The 23,378-nt window shown below is 41.8% G+C and overlaps 1 protein-coding gene across 39 annotated transcripts in view; it reads right to left on the reverse strand.

Moving 5' to 3' along the window:
• SORBS1 (sorbin and SH3 domain containing 1) overlaps positions 1-23,378 on the reverse strand; it is a 249,691-nt gene that overhangs the window by 52,197 nt on the left and 174,116 nt on the right. For 13 of the 39 annotated variants that reach the window (XM_054503035.2, XM_054503055.2, XM_054503038.2 and 10 more), the window contains 7 exons: positions 20,522-20,569; positions 20,269-20,398; positions 17,962-18,076; positions 12,045-12,128; positions 8,058-8,123; positions 7,402-7,503; positions 3,706-3,755 (listed from right to left, as the gene is read on the reverse strand). In XM_054503035.2, coding sequence (XP_054359010.1) covers positions 3,706-3,755; positions 7,402-7,503; positions 8,058-8,123; positions 12,045-12,128; positions 17,962-18,076; positions 20,269-20,398; positions 20,522-20,569 — 595 coding nt within the window. The remainder of the gene's footprint in view (positions 1-3,705; positions 3,756-7,401; positions 7,504-8,057; positions 8,124-12,044; positions 12,129-17,961; positions 18,077-20,268; positions 20,399-20,521; positions 20,570-23,378) is intronic. The other 26 variants (XM_054503068.2, XM_054503067.2, XM_054503053.2 and 23 more) reach the window with 3 other exon arrangements.

Consider the following 23,378-nt stretch of genomic DNA (forward strand, 5'->3'; position numbering starts at 1 on the left):
AATGTTTCTGACTACACATCATTCCTGTCCAACCAGTAAAAGGCGCTAGGTTCAACTTACAAGCTGCTTGCCTCAGTGCTAACCAAGTTGGATTTCAGTTAATTAAGATTTACAGATCCATCCATTCATTGAGCAAACATTTACTGTACGCTTTCGTGTCAGGCACCCCATTTAGGCTGGTTCCTCACCAATTCCAGATATAAAAAAACTTACTCATTTGGATAAACTGGGGGAAAACCAAGCCCGATTACTGAAAAATCCCCAAATGGTAGAATAGCAGGAGGAAAAAACTCATTTATTCCTGCCAAGTATTTCATGAGAGCTGAAAAACAGAGGCTTTGAAGACCTATTTTCAGTGATATAAATAAGAATTCTTGGTAAATTAACAGATTGAATATCTTCACGCACATTCACAGTGTCTGAAAACAATTTGCTCTTTTAGTCAGCTTACATTAGTACCCTCCAATCCTGCTAACCCAATATCATAAATAGTTGCTTAAATTGTGTGTGTGTGTGGGGGGGTGTTTGTTTTTTGGTTTTTTTTGAGACAGAGTCTCGCTCTGTCACTCAGACTGCAGTACAGTGGTGCGATCTTGGCTCACTGCAACCTCCGCTTCCAAGGCAAGCAATCCTCCACCTCGGCCTGCCGAGTAGCTGGGACTACAGACGTGCGCCACCAAGCCCAGCTAATTTTTAAAGTATTTTTTGTAAAGAGGAAGTTTTGCCATGTTGCCCAGACTGGTCTTGAACTCTGGCCTCAAGTGATCCTCCTACTTTGGCCTCCCAAAGTGTTGGGATTACAGGCGTGAGCCACCATGCCCGGTCTAAATTGTTTTTTAATAGCTCGAAAACATTAAACCTTAGTATATCTTCTGCTAACTTATTACCAAATTTTGAATCAGTATGGGGCAGATGAGAGTTTAGTGCCAACCCTAGTCCCTTGGTCTAGAGCGTCACTGTCCCTAATCTGGATATGGCTCTGCCCTGAACCTGCTGAGGAACTATGGCATTACACTGCTTTGATGTGCCTATTTCCTCATCTATAAAATGGGGATTAAAAATAATGCCTCATCCTGGAATGTTCAGAGGATTAAATGAGGTAAGGTAGATAAAATACCAAGCACAGGACCTGGCAGGTAGTAAATGCCTGATAAATTGTTAAAATGATGTTATTCAATACCTGTGCTCCTTTATCCTGACTGCCTGTGGTAGCATTTGCCACTTGGCCTTTTCATTTACTAACCTTATTTGTGTGTGTGTGTGTTTTGTCCCAAAACTACTAAGGGACTATATCTACATTCCTATTAGAATACAGAGCTTAGTGCCTTGGATCCAGTAGAGCTAGGGAATTCACTCTGCCAGCTGCCCCATGAAGCCCTTTCTGTCTTGTGCAGTTTAGGGGGATGGAGGTGAGTAGGTAAAGGAGGAGAGCAGGCAGCAGGGTTAACATGGGCAGTCAGGACTGCCAAAGTGACAAGCTGAGAATAAAGAGGTGGCCTGGGGGACCAAGGAGAGCTTGCTCGGAGCTGTGGCCTTGAGGACACACCCTTTATCCGCAGGTAGCCTAGGGTCATCTGGTGGGCTTCACCTCTGAAGGCACATCTCTAGGATCTAGAGGACCTGTGACTTATTGTCATTTTTAGAGCTGAAGGCCCGGCTCAATTGGAAGCTCTTTAAAAGGGAGTGAGCTGCAGAGCCAGAGTAGGAGACACGGGTTCTGATGCTACACCTGAGCCCTGACACCTGTCATATTGGTGACTGAGTCACCAACCTCACAGTGAATGCAAGAGACTTTACACCAGTCCTTCTCCAAGGTGGGAACTGTTCCCTAAGGCAGTCCTTCTCTAGCTGCTGTCTTAATGTCTTCTTAATTTCTTCTTATGCTCCTGGGTATATTGATCATGAAACACACATATTTATAGAAGAAAAATTAACATGATGGATCTAGCTAAAGCTTTTGATCACTACCCTAAAAAGATTAAAGTTTTTCCATTTTTCCACCAAAATACCCAAATCCCTGCTGACTTTCAAATGAAACTCTTCCTGTAAAGCACATTCTCCAGCAATGTAGGTAGGATATGTCCCAGAGACCACAATATCTGTCAAAGAAAACCTTATACACTCAGCAACTCTGCTCATTGTGGATTTATCCAACCCTACTAGAATAGGTAATAGGTGTGTCTTCCCCTCATTGTCATATTTCAAAGAACAAGACACAGATGTGATGGTGACAAAATAAGAAAAGCTCCTACCAGAACAAGCTCCTTTCCTAAATTCACTGGGTGCACCAGGCACTGTGAAGACTGGGGCCTTGCCCTTGAGGAGTTTATAATACACTAGCAATTATAAAAATACAAGAGTATATGTCAGGTATACAGCAACAGAAGTAAGGGCCATAGAGGTACTAACGTGAGCCTGGGTACAGGAAGGCTCCACGAGGGCCTATCTATACAAGCTAAAATGTTTGCTATTTATCACATATAGAACAGGAGGTGAGGGTAGCACTGAACATTTTCAGCTGGGATAACAGCTTCACAGCAACGTGCTGAGAAAGGCAATCTGCTATAGGATTCAGGATGGTTTGGCAGGGGAAGAGGCTGGTGGCACCCCACAAAGGAGTGGGGTATGCATGCATCATCCAGCCAGAGTCCTAAGAACTGACAGAGGAAAACAGATGCCCATCTATATGAGAATCAGGTAAATTAGCCCCTTCTCGGCACCTCCCTCCCCCCATCTTTTTTTTTTTTTTTTATATGGAGTCTCACTCTGTCACCCAGGCTGGGGTGCAATGGCGCAATCTTGGCTCACTGCACCTTCCGCCTCCCAGGTTCAAGTGATTCTCCTGCCTCAGCCTCCCAAGTAGCTAGGACCATGCCTGGCTAATTTTTGTATTTTTAGTAGAGACAGGATTTCACCATGTTGGCCAGGCTGATCTCAAACTCCTTACCTCAGGTGATCCATTTGCCTCAGCCTCCCAAAGTGCTGGGATTACAGGTGTGAGCCACTGCACCCGGCCCCCTCCCACAATCTTTACACCAGATGTGGCCTGTCTCAGTCACACTCACCTTCCCCGTAAGAATCAGCAAATGAGATTTTTTTTCTTTCTTTTTTGGGACAGTCTGGCTCTTTCACTCAGACTGGAGTGCAGTGGTTCAATCTCAGCTCACTGCAGCCTCAGTCTCCTGGGCTCAAGAGATCCTCCTGCCTCAGCCTCCCAAGTAGCTGGAACTATATATAGGTGCATACCACCATACCCAGCCTTTTTTTTGGGGAGGGGGGGGTAGAGACAGGGTCTATGTTGCCCAGGCTGGTCTTGAACTCCTGGGCTCAAGTGATCCTCCTGCCTTAGCCTCCCAAAGTGCTGAGATTACAGGCATGAGCCACCATGCCAGGCAAGAACTTTGATTCTAAACTTAGACAAATAAACTCCCATTCTAAAGGTAAAGACGCTAAAATGGGGAAAAGTTTATGAAAGGTAATACAAATCATCACAAAATTAATTTGGAAGAGGAGGAAGACAGAACAGATGAAAAATAATTTGAAGACTATAATTAGATCACTTCTTATCACCAAACTGTACATCATTCAGAGCCATTAGGCTGATACAAACAAAACACACTCTGGGTCCAAAACATAAGCTTCTCTCTTCCCATTTCTGACATTTAACATAGTAAGCAATGTAAACAAAATAAAATGGCAACTTACTATCCAGGAGTCTCTGAAGAAATTTCTGGAGTAGGGCTGATGGCTGAGCTCTGTAAATGTCCAAAAAAGAAAAAAAAGAAGAAAAAAAATAATGTAGATGATTTATTTTGACTCATATGTTTCAAGCCAAGAGGAAAAAGAGAGAGGTCAATTTCTTTTCCTAGTTTAGATCAGGACCTCTGGAAGTCAGGGGGGCTGGAAGGAAAAGGTCTTCGGTGCTGGTGGAGGGCAGTGCTCTTTCTCTGGGAGGAGAATGTATGGGCAGGTGGGCTCTCCTACTCCTGGTCTTTTGCCTTCCAGTAGATGCAGCCAAGGCCCTCTGGGTGGGTCAGGAGAAGGCCTCCTGGCTCATACTCATCTTCTGTCACAGGTCACTGGGCAATGGAATGGCCCACTGTGGGCCAACATGCTTTAGTGACATGGACAGCACATCCTCCACCAGCTTCTCCACAGCCCTCAGACCCCCCTCTGAGCCCAATGCAGAGCCCTTCATGCACCCCAAATGCCACATCCAGAGAGAGGGTCACCCAACACTTTAGGTCCAGAATGTACAAAAGCATACTTTAAAATACCACACTGTATTTAGATAACTTGTGTATGCCTGCAAATTTAGGAGCGAAGAAATGGGGAGAAATGCAATTTCACCAACCATATTAATGATCACTTCAGCATGAATAAGGGAATGCTTTATAAAATTACCAGGCACCACACAAAAGGAAGAAAACAACCAAGAGCTACATGCAGAGAAAAAGCAACATAATTCTGTAGGGTTTCTGTTGTCTTGGAGAGAAAAATGCAAATGCTTTGATATGCTTGTTTTTAAAAATAAGGGAGTAGTTGAATAAATCAATGCAAAGGTTAATTTTAAAGATACTTCTACCTTAAATAATAGCCTTATCTCTAATAATGACCATTTTAAGAAAAACTAGCTATTTGGAGAAGAGAAATTTAAGGAAAGGACAGAAAGAAAAGGAAGAGATTGTGAAAGAGAGAAAAGGAAATGACAGGGAAGGAGAGGCAAATTCACCCACTAGCCCCCTGCCTGCTGAAACATGTTGGGCTTGTGTGTTTTCATTTCTGAGGGCACCTCTGCTCTGGGATGAGGACTGTACCCCATGCCACCCCCATTATTCCTGAGACAGCACACCCCTCTTACCTTCACATCCATCCTCCAGCCCTTCTGGCTGCACTGTCTTGCCTGCCCATCGTCTCCTTCTTGAGTCTCCTATCTCTGAACACCTGTCCTGTCCGGTCTTCTACCTTGAAAAAACTTTGACCCTGTAGAGTCCTCTGGGAACACTCCCCTCCCTTCCTTCCTCCCACGGCCATATCTTTTCACTCAGTGCTGTACCTCTGCAGGCTCCAGATTCTTTGCCATATACTGTAACTCCCAAGAACTACTCACCCAGCAACCTCCAAAGCCTTTGGAAACATCTTAGTCATCACATCCACTGACCTTCCTGGGAGTCCACCTTTCTGGACCTCTGGGAAGATCTCACGCTTTCTCCTCTTGCTCCATCACTCGCTTTTCCCTCCGCCTCCGTGAACTCTTTCTCTCCCTCTCCCCTTCTCCTGTTCCACATCACCCAATGTCCCCATGGGTAGTTCTTGGTTTCACATCCTTTCTCTCAACACAATTCCCTCTTCAATCTTTCATCTACTCCCTAGTTGGGTGTCTTCTTCTACTCCCAGGGCTTCAACCATCGCCTCTCCTCAGGCGACTCCAATCCCCATCTTAAGCCCATGCCTCTTCCAAGAACTCTAGTTTTAGAGTTCCAACTGCCTACCGGATATTACCTATATGACACCCAATCAACACCTCAAAGGTCAATTACCTAAAGCCAACTCCCTCACCTTGCCTCTGCCCTGATTTTCTTCCCAGCTTTCCTCTGTGACGTGCTCATATCCTCATTCTTCCAGCTGCCTGGCCAAAACCCTAAGGTTGTCTTTGTCTTAATCCCATCCCCCAATTCTTTGCTCTTTACACCAGTTAATTAAAGTATCCCACTGCAACATCCTCAGTGACCTGGCTTGCATCTGCCCTCCTCACTGCATGCTGGCACACCGAGCAAGGGCTCTCACCACAGCCACGGTCACCATTCTCACTCCAGGGCTAGTTGTGATCTCTTCTCACCTGGGACCTTCAATTCCACAGTGGCTAATCTGGTTCCTTCACCCTAATTGGAAACTCAGCCCCTAACCCCACCCCGCCTGCCCCGCCCATCACCTGTCTGCCTCACCCATGTGTGCAGTGCCTCTGGTGGCTCCTTCAAGCGCTGAGGGAGAGCTTGAGCCTAACCCCTGGCCCTGCTGGCTTCCTCATGCTCTGCTGTCTCTGGATCCCCAATTCCTAACACCCTCAAGCAACCTGCAGCTCCTTGGCTCCTGACTCTCTTGTCCCAGACCAAATCCCCGGTCTCGTCACCCCTTCCCTGGTTTGAGTCTCTGCTGCTCTCATGACTTTTGTGCCCAAGTCACTGGGGCTGGAGATCTGTCTTGGTTCTGCTTAAGTGTGGCATGGGTCCATCAGCAGTTTCCACTTTTCCTGTCATGGTTTGTGGACCCTTCCTGGCCTCCTCAGCTCTATATTCCTTTTGTATCTTTTTTTTTTTTTTTTTTTTCTGAGACGGAGTCTCGCTCTGTCACCCTGTCACCCAGGCTGGAGTGCAGAGGTGTGATCTCAGCTCACTGCAAACTCTGCCTCCCGAATTCAAGCAATTCTCCTGCCTCAGCCTTCCAAATAGCTGGGAATACAGAGGCCTGCCACCATGCCTGGCTAATTTTTGTATTTTTAGTAGAGACTGGGTTTCGTCATGTTGGCCAGGCTGGTCTCAAACTCCTGACCTCAAGTGATCCACTTGCCTCGGCCTCCCAAATTGCTGGGATTACAGGCGTGAGCCACTGCGCCCGGCCTCCTTTTGTACCTTCTCTAAAGATACCTTTTCCTTTTAAGAGTCTCTTTTGTTTTGTCAGGGAGCCCTCCAGGCAGTTCTATGAACATTTGGTTTTTTCCTCCTTGGAAACCTACTTACCATGATGTCTTTCTCTCTCTCTCTTACTCTCTCTCATATACCCTCTAATAAACCACATTTTGACATAGCTCCCTTTAAAATATCAAGGCAGGCTCAGTTTCAAACACTTTTTTTGTGTGTCCAGGCCATCTGACCTCTGAGTGCATTTTTCATTGAGAACTTTCTGACCTTTAAAATGACAAACACTACTACTCTGAGAGCGTCATGCACATAAAGGGTACCCAAAGCACTGCTGCTGAGTTTTTGAAACTGATCTTTGAGGTTGGTATCTCCCAGGGCTGCAAAAAAGACAGGGAAACTGCCAAAAATGGCTCCCTGAAAATTCAGAGAAGGCAGACAGAGGCAAAGGAAGGGAACTTAAAAGGTCGCCCCTGGAAAGCAGAGGAAGAGAATAAGGTGGGAGAGTAGTTTCAATCAGCAGCCTCTCTGCATATATTTGAAGAATCCCCTTTAAGGAAGATGCCAAGCTCAAAAGAAAACCAAGCAAAAATGAACTGGGTAGGGGTGGGGGAAGGAGACTAAAACAGGAGTCAGAAAGCCATGCAGCCTAAAATAGCCAGCATCACCGTCTGTCACCTCAACTACATCAAAAACCATAGAACAAAGAAGAAAACAAAGCACAGCTTGAAAAGGAACTGATGGCATGAGAAAAACTAGGAAATACCTGTGGCACGTTTGCACTGGGTGCTTTATTAAGCGTCTCCATTTTTTCTAAATCTGCCTCTAACTCTGTCTGGCAGAGGCTGAGATCTTTGTCTAGATTAGTCTGGTTCAAGAAAGAAAAGATGGGAAAGAAGGTTTTAGTTTAGAGGAAAGGGAGAAAGAATGGAAGGTTAAGTTTGAAAAAAATGAATTTTTTTCTTAGTGTTATACTTTCATACGGCCAAGATAGCATGATTAAAACACAAGAGCTCACTGGAAATTAGTTGAAGACATGAAAACAGAGAATGTAACATTAGGCATATAAAGCAGAAATCCTGAAGTCATCAGAGCTTCAAAAAGCTATTCTACTTGCTAAAGAGAACTACAAAAACCTACCTTTAAGGAAATGGCTATTTGCTCTTTTTTCAGAGTGTGGTGATGGTAACAAATACTATGTCAGAAGAATACGTAATTGCTTTAAAAACCTCTAAACATTAGTATATGTCTTAGAGAATTTGTTACATAGTTGTATTACCAAACCAAAAAAAAAAAAAAAAAAAAGCATCAAGTTTTTTCAAAAGTGATTTAAGAAAACAAACAAACAAACCCACAACACACTCACACTAACCAAGGCTAGAGAGCACACACAGTCCAACGGAGGAGGCACAGCGGAATTACCTTTCTATCCTCTCTAGGAAGGATAGAGCAGTCTCCAGGAGTATAATCCCATATCTTTTTGGGAGGCTGACGGGAAGCAGAGGAGGAAATGAAGAAATGAGCATAAAGACATAAAGACAAACACGGAGACTGGCTCAAACAAGGAGGGGCACACTGGGAGAACTGTATCAACACAGAAAGCTGAACTCAAAAGCAAGGGGAGTGGGTGCTGCCTACGGACACAAGGCTGCCTGCTGGAGTGGAAGCCTGAGGATTTGGGAGCTGGGACCATTACCTAGGAAGTCTGTTTCTATGTCTATGTTTCAAGAGCAAATCATCATTGGATTCTAAATATTGAAAACTTAAGAAAAGACGGGGGAAAAAAAGAAAAAAAAAGCATTAACAAATTTGAACAAAAATAGAAACTTTTAAATTCCTCATTGTTCTCTTCAAACTAAGATTGACACTGAAGATTCTACATTTTTGAGGCAGTCTTCTGCTGTAAAATTCATTGTGTATTAACATGTGTGTGAATCTAGAGGTTTGGTCAACAGACTGAACCAAATGTACTTTCTGTGGTTTGTAGCAACGAAATCCATGTATAAAATGGGTGTTAAACAGTGCACTAGACAATTTCATACCAGTAGTTTTAAAATCTCCTTTTACAGTTTAACTAGACCTTGATAGTGGTAGAGACATACTTTTCATCCCCCTTAGAGAACAGAGTTTAAACCCAGAATTTAAAGAGGGAACTGTAAGGTTATTTTTGTTTTGTCTTTTAACTCTGCAAGTCAGATTTACAGCTGCATTCCTAAGACAGAAATTTGCCAAAAGATTGTTGTAAGTTTAATGAGGGAAGAGTCCAGAGGGTGGAACATTCAGAGGTTACAGGTGACTTCTAACTCTGGATCCTCTCTTCCACTTGTTCTGCCTATTTAGACTTGAATTTTCTTACATAATGACCTCTAGGGTGATAAGAAATAGGAGATCATTAATAGCTCCTAAAATTTTGTGCAAATTTCATTATAGACAACTCTATGGAAGCATTCAAATTGGTTTACATTGTGAAATTTTGACTTGCTCTTACATATAGAAATCATGTCAATTTCTATAGAAATTAGAGGAAAACAACTCTGAAGAAAAAGCTGATTCCCAGGCTCTTTGTAATAAATCTGCAAATGAGAAGTAATCTGATTCCAAGGTGTGTTCACCACTGACAGCAACAGGTCAGTAATGTCATCTCTGCACATGTATATTCTGCATTTCGTAAAGTAAGTGATATTAGCAATTACCATTCATCTTTAAGCACTTAATACACTTGGACTGTTCATCTGCAGAAGTAGACTTTTTAAAGCCTAATGACTTACGATCATTTCTTTCTTTACTGCAATAAACAGGGCAGTGTTTACAAATTAAACTGGTTTTAAATAATCTGTCCAAAAATGGTCCCTGGAGTCTTGAACGATTTGCTATTCTAACAACTTGTTGGAGCTAAAAAGGTATCTTTTTAGTCAGGATCTTGCTGAAATTTCAGTTCATTTTGGGTGGCTTAAGCAAAGGGGTGGAGGAAGCAAGGAGTTCAGGGTAAATGTCTAGTGTCAAAGTTCTGGTAGGCTTTACTCGGGGAAAGTGGTCTCCAGTTGGTGTGAGAAAAAAAAAGTAGAAATGCTGATTCCCATGATCTGGCAGGAGTTTTGATTCTGCTTCTGAAAGGCTGAAAAGCTTTCCAAAACAACTTCCATGGTTTATGCCACTTTTATTTATGTCTCTTACTCTTTTGTGGCAGAGTGGTTGGAGTAGGAAGTGAAGAAAAAATTTATCCTTACCGCACCTTCCTCCCAAACCCTGTTAGCTCAACTAGGTAATAAGCCCACCATTAGGATGCCTCAGACCATAAGGAGCTGTTCATTTCAGGGCTGTTCCTCAGGATATGGGCATTGATTTAGTTAATTTGGCAAGTCTTCACAAGTATTATCTTTTAAAGTAAGATCTACACAAAAAGAAGCAGTCTCATTAGAAGAACTCTGAGGCCTGTGCAAAGAATGCATGTGGCTTCAGAGAAAATGCTACTTTGAAAAAGCATCTCTGAGTCTTTAAATAATTAAGAGGCTGTTAGAGCAATGGGGTAGGGATACAAGCTAGAGGAAGGCCCCAGTATACAACTGGACTGTGTTCTCAACATTTGTTTGAAGTTAGCTGTGTGGTACCTGGAGTGAAGTTTTTGGCAGCAATACTGTTAATTTATCAAGCTATGCATGGAGACTATTTAAATGTATGCTGGTATTAAAATACTATATATTATCCTCAAAAATTATTTGTCATGATAGATTTAGTAAAACAATCACAACTAATTAGGGAAAAAATTCCACCATTTTTCCTGAAAGCTAATATTTTAGATAAAACTAATTTAGTTGTTTGGCAGATGAGATGGGCAGAAATGTGTGGATTCTGAAACAGACTTCAAAAATCAATGGCATGGACTCTATTAAACATAATTTAATAGCTTTTGCTTTCCTTAGGTATGGCATTATTGTTTCATATACCAATCATGGTCTGTTTTGCGGGTGGGGAGACAACTACACACAGCAAAAGCTTTTTTTGGTGACATAATTGACCAGATTTTAAGAAAAGGAGAAAAGAGAAAGGGTTAGGATACTGTTAAATACTGCATGTGGAAAAGATTGCCTGAGGTAGATTTAACTGATGTCTGAATGGTGAACAGCAGAGGGGAAAAAAAGAAAGGAGAGAAAGGAGAAGAAATGAGGTGTGCACCAATGCTTTGGGGAGGGGAGAAGGAGGGTGCAGACTTTGGGTCAGATGCGTCCCTCTCCACTGGTCACTAGGTGGCGCTGTTCATCCAGGACAGCTCGGCTGCTATCGGGAGACAGTGTCTAGGAGGGACCAGAAGAGAGGAACAAGCAGGCTGTTTGCAAGTCTGGTGCTCTTAACTCAGAAGATGCCTGAACTTTCAAAGCTCAGCACTGCCAAATCAAAGAGCAATTCCTAAGCACCAGCTTAATTTCTCTTTGTCTTTGTTTTAATAAAAAAAAGGTTCAAACATTTTACTCAACTATAAAATTCATTCCTCTCTGCAAATAAAACTATCATCCCAGACCATAGAAACTCAAAAGCTGGATCCAATGCTTAAAGTCTCATACAATCATTGAATAAAATGTGTTTATACACTTAACTCCTCTACCTGTAAATTCTTTTTGCAGCTGTAATAATTAAGACTTTAAAGTAACTAGAGTTTTAAAGTCAGTTTCCAGTTATCTCTAGAGGAAGGATGAGCTCAACTCTCCCTTCTATTTTATATTCCTTTGGGTGCAAGGCTAAGAAAATCCTCCTTTAAGTGCCAAAAGTCAATTTGTGCCAAAGCCAATTCAGAGATATCATGGGGCAACTGTAGTCTGAATACTAAAGATGCTAGAATTCCTTACTCCCATTTCAAACTTTGGGAAATATCCTACATCATGGAAATCATTCCCTAAAAGTCACCTATAATGGGGTTGCATTTGTGGGTCACATCTGCATAAAGAGGTCCTTTTGGCCTGCTCTGGGACTTCATTTACATATGTGCTTTTAAAAATGCTATTTAAAGCAGAGACAATGCTGGTCTTCTCAGTGTGTAACGCATTTTCAGCTTGTCTTTCACAGGCCATAAAGACTTTGGTCAAGGAAGTGAAACAATGGCTGAAATAATGCCATCCACAAGGTATGTGGTACTTGTTGTTAGTTGGGAGAGGTCTAAGACAAGCAATGATTATTTGTGTTTCTCTGGGATATTCCAGCAAGATACACTTTCCAGAGCTCACTATCCTTTCTCAGTGAAGTAAGGCAAAAGAAAGCTTAGAGGTTGTAGTGAGAAGAGACAATCCCACTACGGACAACCAACATGACTGCTCCCCACTTTCTGAATCCCTTACAAACATCTGATTCTTTAGCAGCAACAATGCATCCACAGCATTAGTTTAAAAGGTGTATAACCACTGAAGCTATTAAACTTACCGGTTTCCCAAACTCCAATTCCGAAAAGAATTTATACCAAGGTTCATTCTTTAAATCTATCTCTTCTGGGCTTATATCCCGACTCTATAGGGGTTGGTGATAGGGAAATGGAAGAAAGAGAAGGATAACATTATGCAAAGATTACATAGGAACAGGCCAGTAGAGATGCAGTGGTTTCCAGGTATATGCAGGAGCTGCATTCAACAGCAGCAATCATCTGTTTTTACTGACAACAGCAAAAACAGGAGGGAGAGGATGGGTTTATAAAAACAGGGAAATTGAGGCAGGGAACAGTGAGTGAATCATTCTCAGCCCTAAGGCAGAGGAAAATGGACTATAGATGGACAACTCTGCACCACACTGCTGCCTACACAACAAGTCTGAATCTGGGCATAACAGCATTCTGCAATAATTTTCAGTAATGTGGAAGAAAACAAAGCCCTTTACAAAGAACTATTAGTTATGAGCAAATTACCTGGTGAGCACACCAAACATTTAGCCATCTATGCCAGTTGAGTAGAGCAGATTTTTATGGGCTAGTACAACTTTAGTACTTATTTCCAAAGCTACCTTAAGGTTTTCGAAATAAACGCAAATATTGACACTTTATAAAAGCCAATTGGTTAATACTGCATCTTTAATGGCACATGAGTAGGTAGGAAACCATGTCCCGTACACAGTAAAGTGAAAGTGAAAAATGATATAAGTAAAGATAGAGGACACAGTGAAAAAACATTTTAAACAAGTATCCGTGGCAGATGAATACAGACAGAATATACTTCGTGTTTTAACAAATAAATGTTAAAGAATTGGGAAAAAATAAAGTGAAAGAAAAGCTAGACAAGACAGAAAACAGAACAAAGGGGAAAAAACTTCTGGGTTATGTGACAAACATAAGTTAGATTTCTCACTTTATATAACACTATGAGGTATCAATAGACCGATAATTTGATTCCATGGGATATAATATTTAACCAAATAAGTATAAAGTTCTGGCACCTTATTTCATGGAATAACATGTGTTTCTAGAAATAACTAGTTGGAAAATGAATCCGTGCAAAGCAAATCACGTTTTCCCCTTCATATATTGGAGAAATGTTTACATCAGGGAAAAGTGTTTGAGGTTCATGACTAATTAAATATGTATGTATGTTTCAAAAAACATTGATAATCACGAAAAGACAGTTGGGGTGATTTTCTACAATAACCTGAAATATAAAATGCATACACTTTCTACTGAGATTCAAAACACTGCGCAACAAACTTCACTACTTCTGGGCTATAACATCTGAGGGAGGGGGTTTACCATGTCTGGTGTGCAGGTCTTTAATGCTAGTGCTTCACAAAGCAGCTCTTCTTGACTGTACTTTTCTCACAACATAGTTAACATCCCCTTTGCAGCTTGTAGAAATGGCTGCTAACTTTCTTAGTGACCTTTACCAATCCCTTTGTCTAAGATCTTTAAAAGAGTCTTTAGCTTTACTTTCACTTTTGCTACAGGTAGAGGACGATATGGAAATATGGCAGGGAAGCTTCCTTTAACTGAAATCAAGCTAGGTTGAAATCGGAGGGAAAATCATACTGAAACACAAGGTCTGTCCTCCTGCATCCAGATAAAACTTCCTCCAAATGTCTTTAGGGACTTAGGGTTTAAATCCTGAAGGAGAAGTCTTGCCCTCCCTGTAGTAAATGGATTCTATATTTACTCAGTTCAGTGAAAGGAGGTACAATACCTACAAAAACACAACTATTCAGTAGTGGCAATTTAGACATTGGGACTCTCTAGATCCTAATATGATGAGGTTTCATGAAATCTATTTCATGTTTGTTATTTTTACAAAGATTATTTATAAACTGCCCTCTGGGAATGGTTAGGCTTTTTTTCTTTTTTCTTAAATAAAATGTGCCAGCTCTTTTGGGAAACTGCCTGAAAGTTTTGGTACTCATGATCCTGAAGTAATTAACTCATTTATTCCCAAAGGTTGTCTGCAGATTGTTTTACTGTGGAGGTTAATGCTGTGCCAATAATAGAATCAGGAGGTTATGTCAAACAGCGATGGGTGAGAGCAACCAGCCTCAGTCCTTTGAGCTGCCCAGAGATAAAGCTAAAAACGTGATACCACACAGCCCTCACATCTGCATTTGATTTTGCCAAGTATAACTCAGCTGTGGATCCTGTTATGGAACAGACCAATAGAAAAACATCCTTCTGGACACAGAGCAGGAACTCTGGCCTGGCAGACAGGGAAAATTCCATAATGCCTGGCAAAGTTCTTTAGTACCACAGGCTATTCTCCCAGCTCAAAAAAAAAAAATCCTTGGAAAAGGGCAGGTAACTCACCAGAAAAATGCCAGCTTCCCCTCAAAGACAGTTTTGCTTCTTGAATGGAAGCCAGAGACCAGCTTCAAATTCCAATTAAATAAGTCACCTGAATATGGTATGTCTGTGTAGCACTTCATAATATTCACAGTTATTGTACCCATATTATCACATTTGACCCACCTCATCTTCCAATTCCTAGTCCAGTGTTCTTTACACTACACCATATTCCCCTTTTCGTATTCCACATGACAGGGGGGCAGGCCTATTAAGTTTGCGATGACACCAAGCTAAAGCAGGGCTAAATGACCATGCTGAAAAGCCAGAAAACGAATGCAAAGTGAGGATGAACTGGGAAGAAACCAAGCTGGGGAAATCCCCCCGTTTTACACTTCCAAAATGTACACTGTGTCTGTAATCACTCTTTTAATATCTGTCCGTCCTACTACATATATATATATATGTATGTGTATGTGTATATATATATATATATATGTATGTATGTATATATTTAACTGAACTGAACTTCTGTAAGAGACTTAGAGGAAGGTATAAAAGAATGAGTCCTGAAAAAAGCCATCTCTGACAAAGCAAGAACTGACCAACAGATCTCCAATTCCAAGGCTAAAAAAGAAAAAAGCATCCTACTACGATAAGAGGGGACCAAGTAGAGATAAAGACCCACATACGTGCCAGGTTTGGTGGCTCAAGCCTGTAGCCCCAGCAGTTTGAGAGGCCAAGAAGGGCAGATTGCTTGAGCCAAGGAGTTTGAGACCAGCCTGGGCAACATGGTGAAACCCCATCTCTACAAAAAATAAAAAATTAACTGGGCCAGGCATGGTGGCTCACAGCTGTAATCCCACACTTTGGGAGGCAGAGGTGGGTGGATCATTTGAGGCCAGGAGTTCAAGACCAGCCTGGCCAACATGGTGAAACCCCATCTCTACTAAAAATACAAAAATTAGCTGGGCGTGGTGCTGCATACCTGTAATCCCATCTACTCAGGAGGCTGAGGCAGGAGAATTGCATGAACCCGGGATGCAGAGGTTGCAGTGAGCTGAGATTGCACCACTGCACTCCATCCTGGGCAACAGAGCGAGACTCCATCTCAAAAGAGAAGAAAGAAAGAAAGAAAGAAAGAAATTAGCTGGGCATGGTGGTGTGTGCCTGTAGCCCCAGCTACTTGGGAGGCTGAGGTGAGAGGATTGCCTGAGCCTGGGAGGTCAAGGCTTCAGTGAGCCATGATCACACCACTGTACTCCAGCCTGGGTGATAGAGTGAGACCCTACCTCAAAAAAAAAAAAAGACCTTCATATGAGTCTTTCAAATAGATGACTAGGTCATCAAGGTTGTAAGTCTTCTGTAGGGGGTTTTGAAGGCAGTACAGTGTTTCTTTCATCTTTCTGGAATTATTTAGAGTATGCTCCAGGGACAAGGTGAGCTCTAGGGCAACCTCTCCTGCTAACCATGCATAGATGTGCCTATGAAGTCACAATTTAAATTGCCAGAGTTAAGCAGACATAAGTACCTCAAATGGAAAAAGCATTTTTTCTCCTAAAATGAGGTGGTGCATATCTGAGAGCAGACTTAGATTCTACATCTGTCACTAGTTAGTAGACTTACCCACAGTTAACAATGCAAGTGTGTGTTTTGGGGGATGGGGGGTGTATGCTCAAATTCCGGCAAACCAGATACTAGATACCAAAAACCAAGACTCACATGCTGAAACTCACACTTCACCTTTTCTGTCCATGTGATAAAAACAGCAGGAAATAAAATCAAACATAAAGGATGAATTCAACTACTGTGAAGGGCAGACTGTCAAAAGATTAAGATTCAACTGAAACTTCTCTTTGGAGGAACAGAGCTAAATTGGGTGAAACTATTGGACATTCCTACTCCTCCTTGGCCTGCCTTTGGTGTTCACGCCCCATGAGTGGCTTGGCTTAGGGCTTGGTACTACACAGAGGAGCTTTGCAATCCATGTGCATGCTCACCACCATTCTCCAAGAGGGCCCCGTGGGGCACTATGTGTTACTTTTCAGGGTTTGTAAAAACAACGTCAATGATCCCAAGAACTGTGGTATGGAAGATTCTCATAAACTATTGTGGTATCAATGAGAAAAACTAAACTATGTTGTTTTTCCTAGTTCTGAGTAGTGGTTAAATGATTAAGAACCAGGGAAAGGAGCTGGAAACAAAGGAGAAATTAAGAAAAGGGAGCCTTCGGTAAGAGCCATGAAAATCTATGAACGGTGATACTGCCAAAACAAAAACACTCAAAGGTCTACAGAGTCCCTGAAATCATGTAAATGTATTAATATGTAATGGTGGGTCCCAGACTTATTATTAGTGTTGGAAATAAACCCAAGGAGCACGACTTTCTTTGCAAGAGCGCCTGAGTGCAAGGTTACCTTCTATGTTTCTTACGTACAGTATCTTCTAACAGCAGACAACCTCCAAAGAAGGGCAGTGGTGGGGAGAAGGCAAAATTCTGTGCTCCTCTCTGAACTTTCTGCTTGAAATAACTGGTGCAGAGTAAACGCTGAAGAATGACAACTCTAAGTATTTCTGTGACCTGTTGACCTTTTTTCCTAATTAAAATAACTTATCCTTCAGTGCTTTTAGAGATGTCACATTTTTATCTCAATAGAAGTCAAATCAATTCTTCTTTCAAAACATGTAGAGCCGACGAGGTGGAGGGAACATAATTTGAGCCTGCATTTCAGAGGGCTGCTTATTCTGTAGACATTGTGGTGACCGTATTTTAATAAAAACCAAACCCCAGCATAATAATTCCATCCTGCTGTCCTGCTGGAGGACTGCAATGTTTATGGAGCTTTGGAGAACCCCTTAACCAGGATCACAATTCCAAACCAGCTTTTCCTAATGAAGGGTTAATAAAAGGATGCATGATTGGCAAGTATGAAACTAATCAATGTGTAAGAATTCTTCCTGTTTCACAGAAGAGGCCGCTTTTCCAGGGTGGTCTGCTATATGCATACAAACCATTTTCCCCACTCATAATTGCTTAGAGATGTGAACTTGTATAGGGAATCATAAACCAGGTCGAATATGAAATTAGTCCTCAATATTGCACTTGTCAAAAAAGGAAGACCTAAAAGATATATTCTAACAGCCTGGGGCCTTTTTTCCAAGTCACAACATCCTATTAGTTATGTAGCTTTTAATGACATTCTAGTAACTTGTACAAAATTTATGCCTGTTCAGAGTCACTTAAAAAAAACTGGACTTCAGTCCACTTAATGACAAGCCTGATAAATGAACACTTAGACATTTAAAAAAAGACAGCAGCAAAATCAATCTTTATGTTAGTAGAAAAATTAATATTAGTTAAAACCATGCACAAAAAAAGCAACAGAGCCACAAAAAAAGGATTTTTTAAAAGCAGACTCGTGGGACTTATTTTATGAACACCTGCAAAAATGAAAAGGGTAAAAGTACTTCATTTTTGTCATTATCTTCAAAACAAAGCAAGTCTATCTCAAGGGGAAAGAATGTAATCCAACTGCACGATGTATTCTGATTAAAGAACATGGGCAGGGTGAGACAAAAGAACTTTAATATGCACATTACCATCTTTTCGTTGGTCAGAACGGAAGACTTGCCCGGCTGATATTCGTAAATGCTTTTGGGCTCTGCACGATATTTTCTTGTATCTACTTTCTTATCTGGGGGTTCCCAGTCATTTCTGCAGAAAAAAAATTCTATTAGAGCTATTTTCATGACAACTGGCATTAGCTTCTGACACGGTCTGACTTTGGATGACTGTAGTGTAATCAAAGAACTGTTATATCCAAAGCATAAAATTGGAGTCAGGGTGAACAACTGAGTTGTGTTGGTTTGCTTCTCAAAACAACCAGTTAAAGTTTGGTGTTCGCTTCACAAAAGGCTTGAGATGTCCTGTGCTCAAAACCAGGCACCAGGAAGGGGAGAGGAGAAAGCAACAGGAAAAAGGGCAGCAGCAGCAAAGCTGGCTCTGGAAAAATCTTTCACCTTGCTTCGCTCTATGGGCTTTTCATTCCACAGACATGCCTGTACTTCCCACTCACACTAGTGCAGTGAGAAAGAACACAGGTCCTGGAGCCAGGTGACTGTGGTTCAAATCCTGCCACACCCCTTGCTAACTAGGTGATCTTAGACAAGTATTTCACCTCTTGGTATCTCAGTTTCCTCATCTGAAAAATGGGGTTGTTGTAAGGACTAAACAATTTACATGAGACAGCACATGTAATCAGTGAGCAGAGTGCCAGGCCCATAGTAACCACACAATAAATGTTAGCTGCTACCATAATTGCATTCTTCCCTGTTCCACACTGGAATAGGGAAGAGGTAACTGTGGGTTGAGACCTTAGATTCAAGTCAGTAATCGATTTTGGTTTGATTTTTATATATGGTGAGAGATGGGGGTCTAGCTTCATTTTTCTGCATAACCAGTTTTCCCAGCACCATTTATTGAAGGGTCTGTCTTTTTCCCAATGTATGTTCTTGGCACCTTTGTGGAAAATGAGTTCACAATAGGTGTGTGGATTTGTTTCTGGGTTCTCTATTCTGTTCCATTGGTTTATATGTCTGTTTTTATGCTAGTACCAAGCTGTTTTGGTTACTACAACCTCTAGTTTGCAAATTTTTTATTTGTGCATTACCGTACTTTGCACTGTGATTATATTAAGTTTTTCATCAAGGCTGTAAACTTCTTGAAGGCAGATACAATGATTTATATATACCTATATCCTTCCATGATATATGGTTCAATCTGCAGAGAATACACCCAGTGGGTTCTGGATGAAGGCAACTATAAGGGATTTGTTGGTATACCCAGCTTTCTTTTCAAATTAATTATCAAACTCCTCAGGTAGAGGCCACTTAAGTTTGTGTGGTGCTTTTAAAACAGCCGTTAATTTGTCTATGAGGTTGGAAAAGGTACAGAGGTGTCAAACTGGATGTGTATTTAAGGAAGAAGTAAGTAATTTTGTTTGGCCAGAGCCTTTTGTGTGTTGAGAAGTGTGAGAAGTGGTGTAAGTTGGGGCTGGAAGATGCATGGAACTCCTGTCCAAATAGCATGAGAAGATTGCTTCAGAGGGCATTTTTAGAGATAAGAACTCAAGTCAGGTGTTTGGGACCAGCCTAGCCAACACGGCGAAACCCTGTCTCTACTAAAAAAATACAAAAATTAACCGTGAGTGGTGGTGTGCACCTGCAGTCCTAGCTACTCGGGAGCCTGAGGCATGAGAACTGCTTGAACCTGGGAGGTGGAGGGTGCAGTGGGCCAAGATCACACCACTGTACTCCAGCCTGGATGACAGAGCAAAACTCCGTCTCAAAAAAAAAAAAAAAAAAAAAAACTCAAGAAAAAGAAAACTATGTTGTTTGCTGCAGGCATTTTAAGAGATTTATTAATGCTGTCACTAGAACAAGTCCAAGGTTTATGTCTCAATAATACATGTTGCATGAGTAAATGGACATTAAAAAGTGTGGCTTCTTTTTAAAGTTATAGTCATTGCTATGAATATGTGAACACAGTATGCACAAAGAATACGACAACACGTGACAAATCTTGCAGTTAAGATTTCTCTTGTGAAAATGTAAAAAGATATGATAATGATAGTCAATATTAATTAAGCCCATACTCTGAGCCAAGTGCTACCAGGAATGTTTACATGTATTATCTCATTTTATCCTTGCACTATCCTTACTAGGAATCATGCTATTTTTATCCCCATTTTACAGAGGAGGACATTGAGGCTAAGAAATAAGAAGTCACTGCTAATAGGTGACAGGGGACAGACTCAAATTCCACATTCCTAAGAATGGAGGCTCCTAGGTCTCAATGAACACCGACAAGGCCCAGGCTGAATGAATGAGAGACAAGTGGGCACTTACCTTTCTGGGCTTGTCTTCAGTGAGGAAGAGCGGGCTGGGAGGGGTAGTGTGGCCGACCTCTTGACTACCTTCTCACCATCAATGTAGCTCATCTCACTTTTTGAGCGAGGCACAGAAAGGGGAGATTTTGCTGGAGAAAGACAGTGCAGACAAAAGACTTAAAACTCATGAAAACTGAAAACAGGGCGATTATCTTCCCTCATCCACCACTTTCCCTTCCTCCCCCACAACCAGGTTATTTGAAGTCACTTACTGTCTTCAGAAAACGAGTATCTGGGAGAGTACAGATCTGAATCATCATCTATTGAACAAAACAAAATGTAGTCAGGAGAAGTCTGGCTAAGGTAAGAGAACCAAGTTGTATGTTCCCAATTTCCACAGTCCGGTACGAGCATCCAGCCCCACTAGGGATCCCAGCGGAGAGAAGAAGAGTGAAGCGCCAGAAGCTACACCACGGCAGAGCACGTTTGAGAGGAGCAAGATTTGTAGAGCACACCCAACCAAACCTGTAGTCCAGGCAGGACAGTCACAACTGGCGGATGCTGCTGCCTGACATCAAGAAATGCATGGGGACAAACAGCCAAGGGTCACCCTCCAGAGAATCCACACAACCAAAGCTGGAATGCAGGGTCTGGGTCTGGCTGAGTGGGAAGCAGGGGCTGAGATGGATCCCCGGCTGCACCAGCTCAGTGTAAGGTTAAGCTCACCGAGTTCAACAGTGTCTTGAAAGACCTCTTACCAGGGCCTCGGGCTGCTACTGGATGGGAAGGAGAGGCCCAGAGGGTGGGTTTTCTAGCTCCTTGCCTCAGCTTTGACCTGTTTTATGTGGTAAGCTTTCATACACATCATTAACAAAGAAGTTCTGCAGCTAAGAGAAGAATTTGAGAAAACCCTCATCAAAATTTGTTTTGATTCCACCTCAATCTGGTTCCCTGAGTAGATTTGTTTCCTTGGAACACAACAGACCCATGGTCAAACGGCTTCCTCTGCAAAGGTACTATTCGGAGTGAGTATCATCTAAACTGCATCTCTGGAGCAAATCAAACTCACATGTGTCTCTATGGTGGGAGGTGGCTTTCCAAAGGCATGACACACAGCCCTATGTAGGCTAGATACTGGGTTCTAAAACTTGCAGAACCTATACAAGATCTGAAGCCCTTGTGGAAGTGGCTGTATCTTCTGAACTAAAAATCAGACCATAGGCACATTGATGGGAACAGGTTTTTAAAGTGGGACTGTCCCGAAAATGCACTCTCTAGTCACTACATCCATGATGGTCCCTCCAAAGCACTACACCAAAAAGAGTTAGTCTGAAATAGTTAGCCTTTCCCATTTCTAACATCTTGCTAATCTGGATTCAAAATTCACATACATGGAATGAAGACCCAATTCCTTCCCTAAAGTTCATGACAACTTTAGGAAAGCACATGAACTAACCTGCAAAGACAAGTCAAAGAATCCACTGTATGGTGGTAACTTCGTGTTAATCAAGTCCTTGTTTCTATGCAAATCATTTTAAGTTTCAGAATAGACAAGGCCAGAATATTTTATGAAATATAAATAAGCTAACACTGCTATTATTTTGAATAAAGTATTATTCAGACAGCCTCTCTAACAACCACTCCTTCTTGTCCCCTCTTTTCCCCATTTTTATTTGTCTCAGGTCTCCCTTGGCCCACATAAGGGACAGGCATCAGTTACCAAGGTGCCTTTTCCCCTACTTCCTTCCCTCACTTTCAAAAATTTATCAATATCAAGGTTGAACGGGACTTAAGGTTTTTTCCTACCAACATAGCCAAGCCTTTCACTATTTTAAATTGAGTGTGTAAGCTTATTTATGTTATCTTCTGAAAATAGAACAGGGGAAAGAGAGAAAGTGGGATCTAGAAAAAGATTTTTTTGAAAGATTATTCTGAAAAATTGTGTGTTGACAGTTTTTTGTTTTTTTAAACAGAACCTCTGATTATACTGACAAAATGCCATGATGTCAAAGAAAACTAAAAATGAGCTTTGATTACAGGGACTTGATTAGAAAAAATGCTGCAATGAAAATGCCCAAATGAAAAGTTAGCTTAGTTAGAAGCAGATGTATGCACTGCTTAAAATGTAGCCTAGCATTTTAGCTCAAAACCCTGTACATCTCTGAATAATGGAGAAATTATAGCTTATCAGTAGATGATAAGATGAAGGTTAATTTATAACTATTACCTGGTTCATGAAGTAAGAAGCAAAGTTTTCACTGGGTGGAGAGGAGTGGCATTTAAATATTCAGTTTTGTTTTTTTTTTTCTTTTTAAGCCTGAGCTCTTTAAAAAATGTTTCTCTCTAGAGCTTTCTAATGTGGAACTCTAGAAGGTTTATTAGAAGAAAATGAGATATACTGGTTGAGCGTGGTGGCACACGCCTGTAACCCCAGCACTTTGGGAGGCTGAGGTGGGTGTATCACTTGAGGTCAGGAGTTTGAGACCAGCCTGACCAACATGGTGAAACCCCGTCTCTATTAAAAATACAAAAATTAGCCAGGCGTGGTGGCATATGCCTGTAGTCCCAGCTACTTGGGAGGCTAAGGCAGAAGAATTGCTTGAACCCCAGAGGCGGAGATTGGGGTGAGCCAAGATTGTGCCCCCGCACTCCAGCCTGGCTGATGGAGTGAGACTCTGTCTCAAAAAGAAAAAAAAAAAAAAAAACAAAGTAAGAAGAAGAAAATGAGAAATAGTTCTTATAAGATGGGGGAAAAAACAGCACTACTTGGGAAGTTTAACAATGTATGTACTTTGAAAAGGACAGGGAGAAGCAGGAAAGTTGGAGTCGGGGGAAGCAGGTAACAGAAGCGTCTGAAGAACTGAATGTGCTTAAAGCTCCTTTCTTGGATGGGCCTGGTGGCTCACACCTGTAACCCCAGCGCTTTGGGAGGCTGGGGTGGGAGGATTGCTTGAGGCCAGAAATCCAAGACCAGCCTGGGCAACATAGCGAGATCCCATCTCTACAAAAAATTTTTAGAAATTAGCGATGCATGGTGGCACACACCTGCAGTCCTAGCTACTTGGGAGGCTGAGGTGGGAGGATCGCTTGAGTCTAGGAGTTTGAGGCTGCAGTGAGCTATGACTGTAC

The sequence above is a fragment of the Pongo pygmaeus genome, chromosome 8 (genome assembly GCF_028885625.2).
Source record: "Pongo pygmaeus isolate AG05252 chromosome 8, NHGRI_mPonPyg2-v2.0_pri, whole genome shotgun sequence".
Lineage (NCBI taxonomy): Eukaryota > Metazoa > Chordata > Mammalia > Primates > Hominidae > Pongo > Pongo pygmaeus.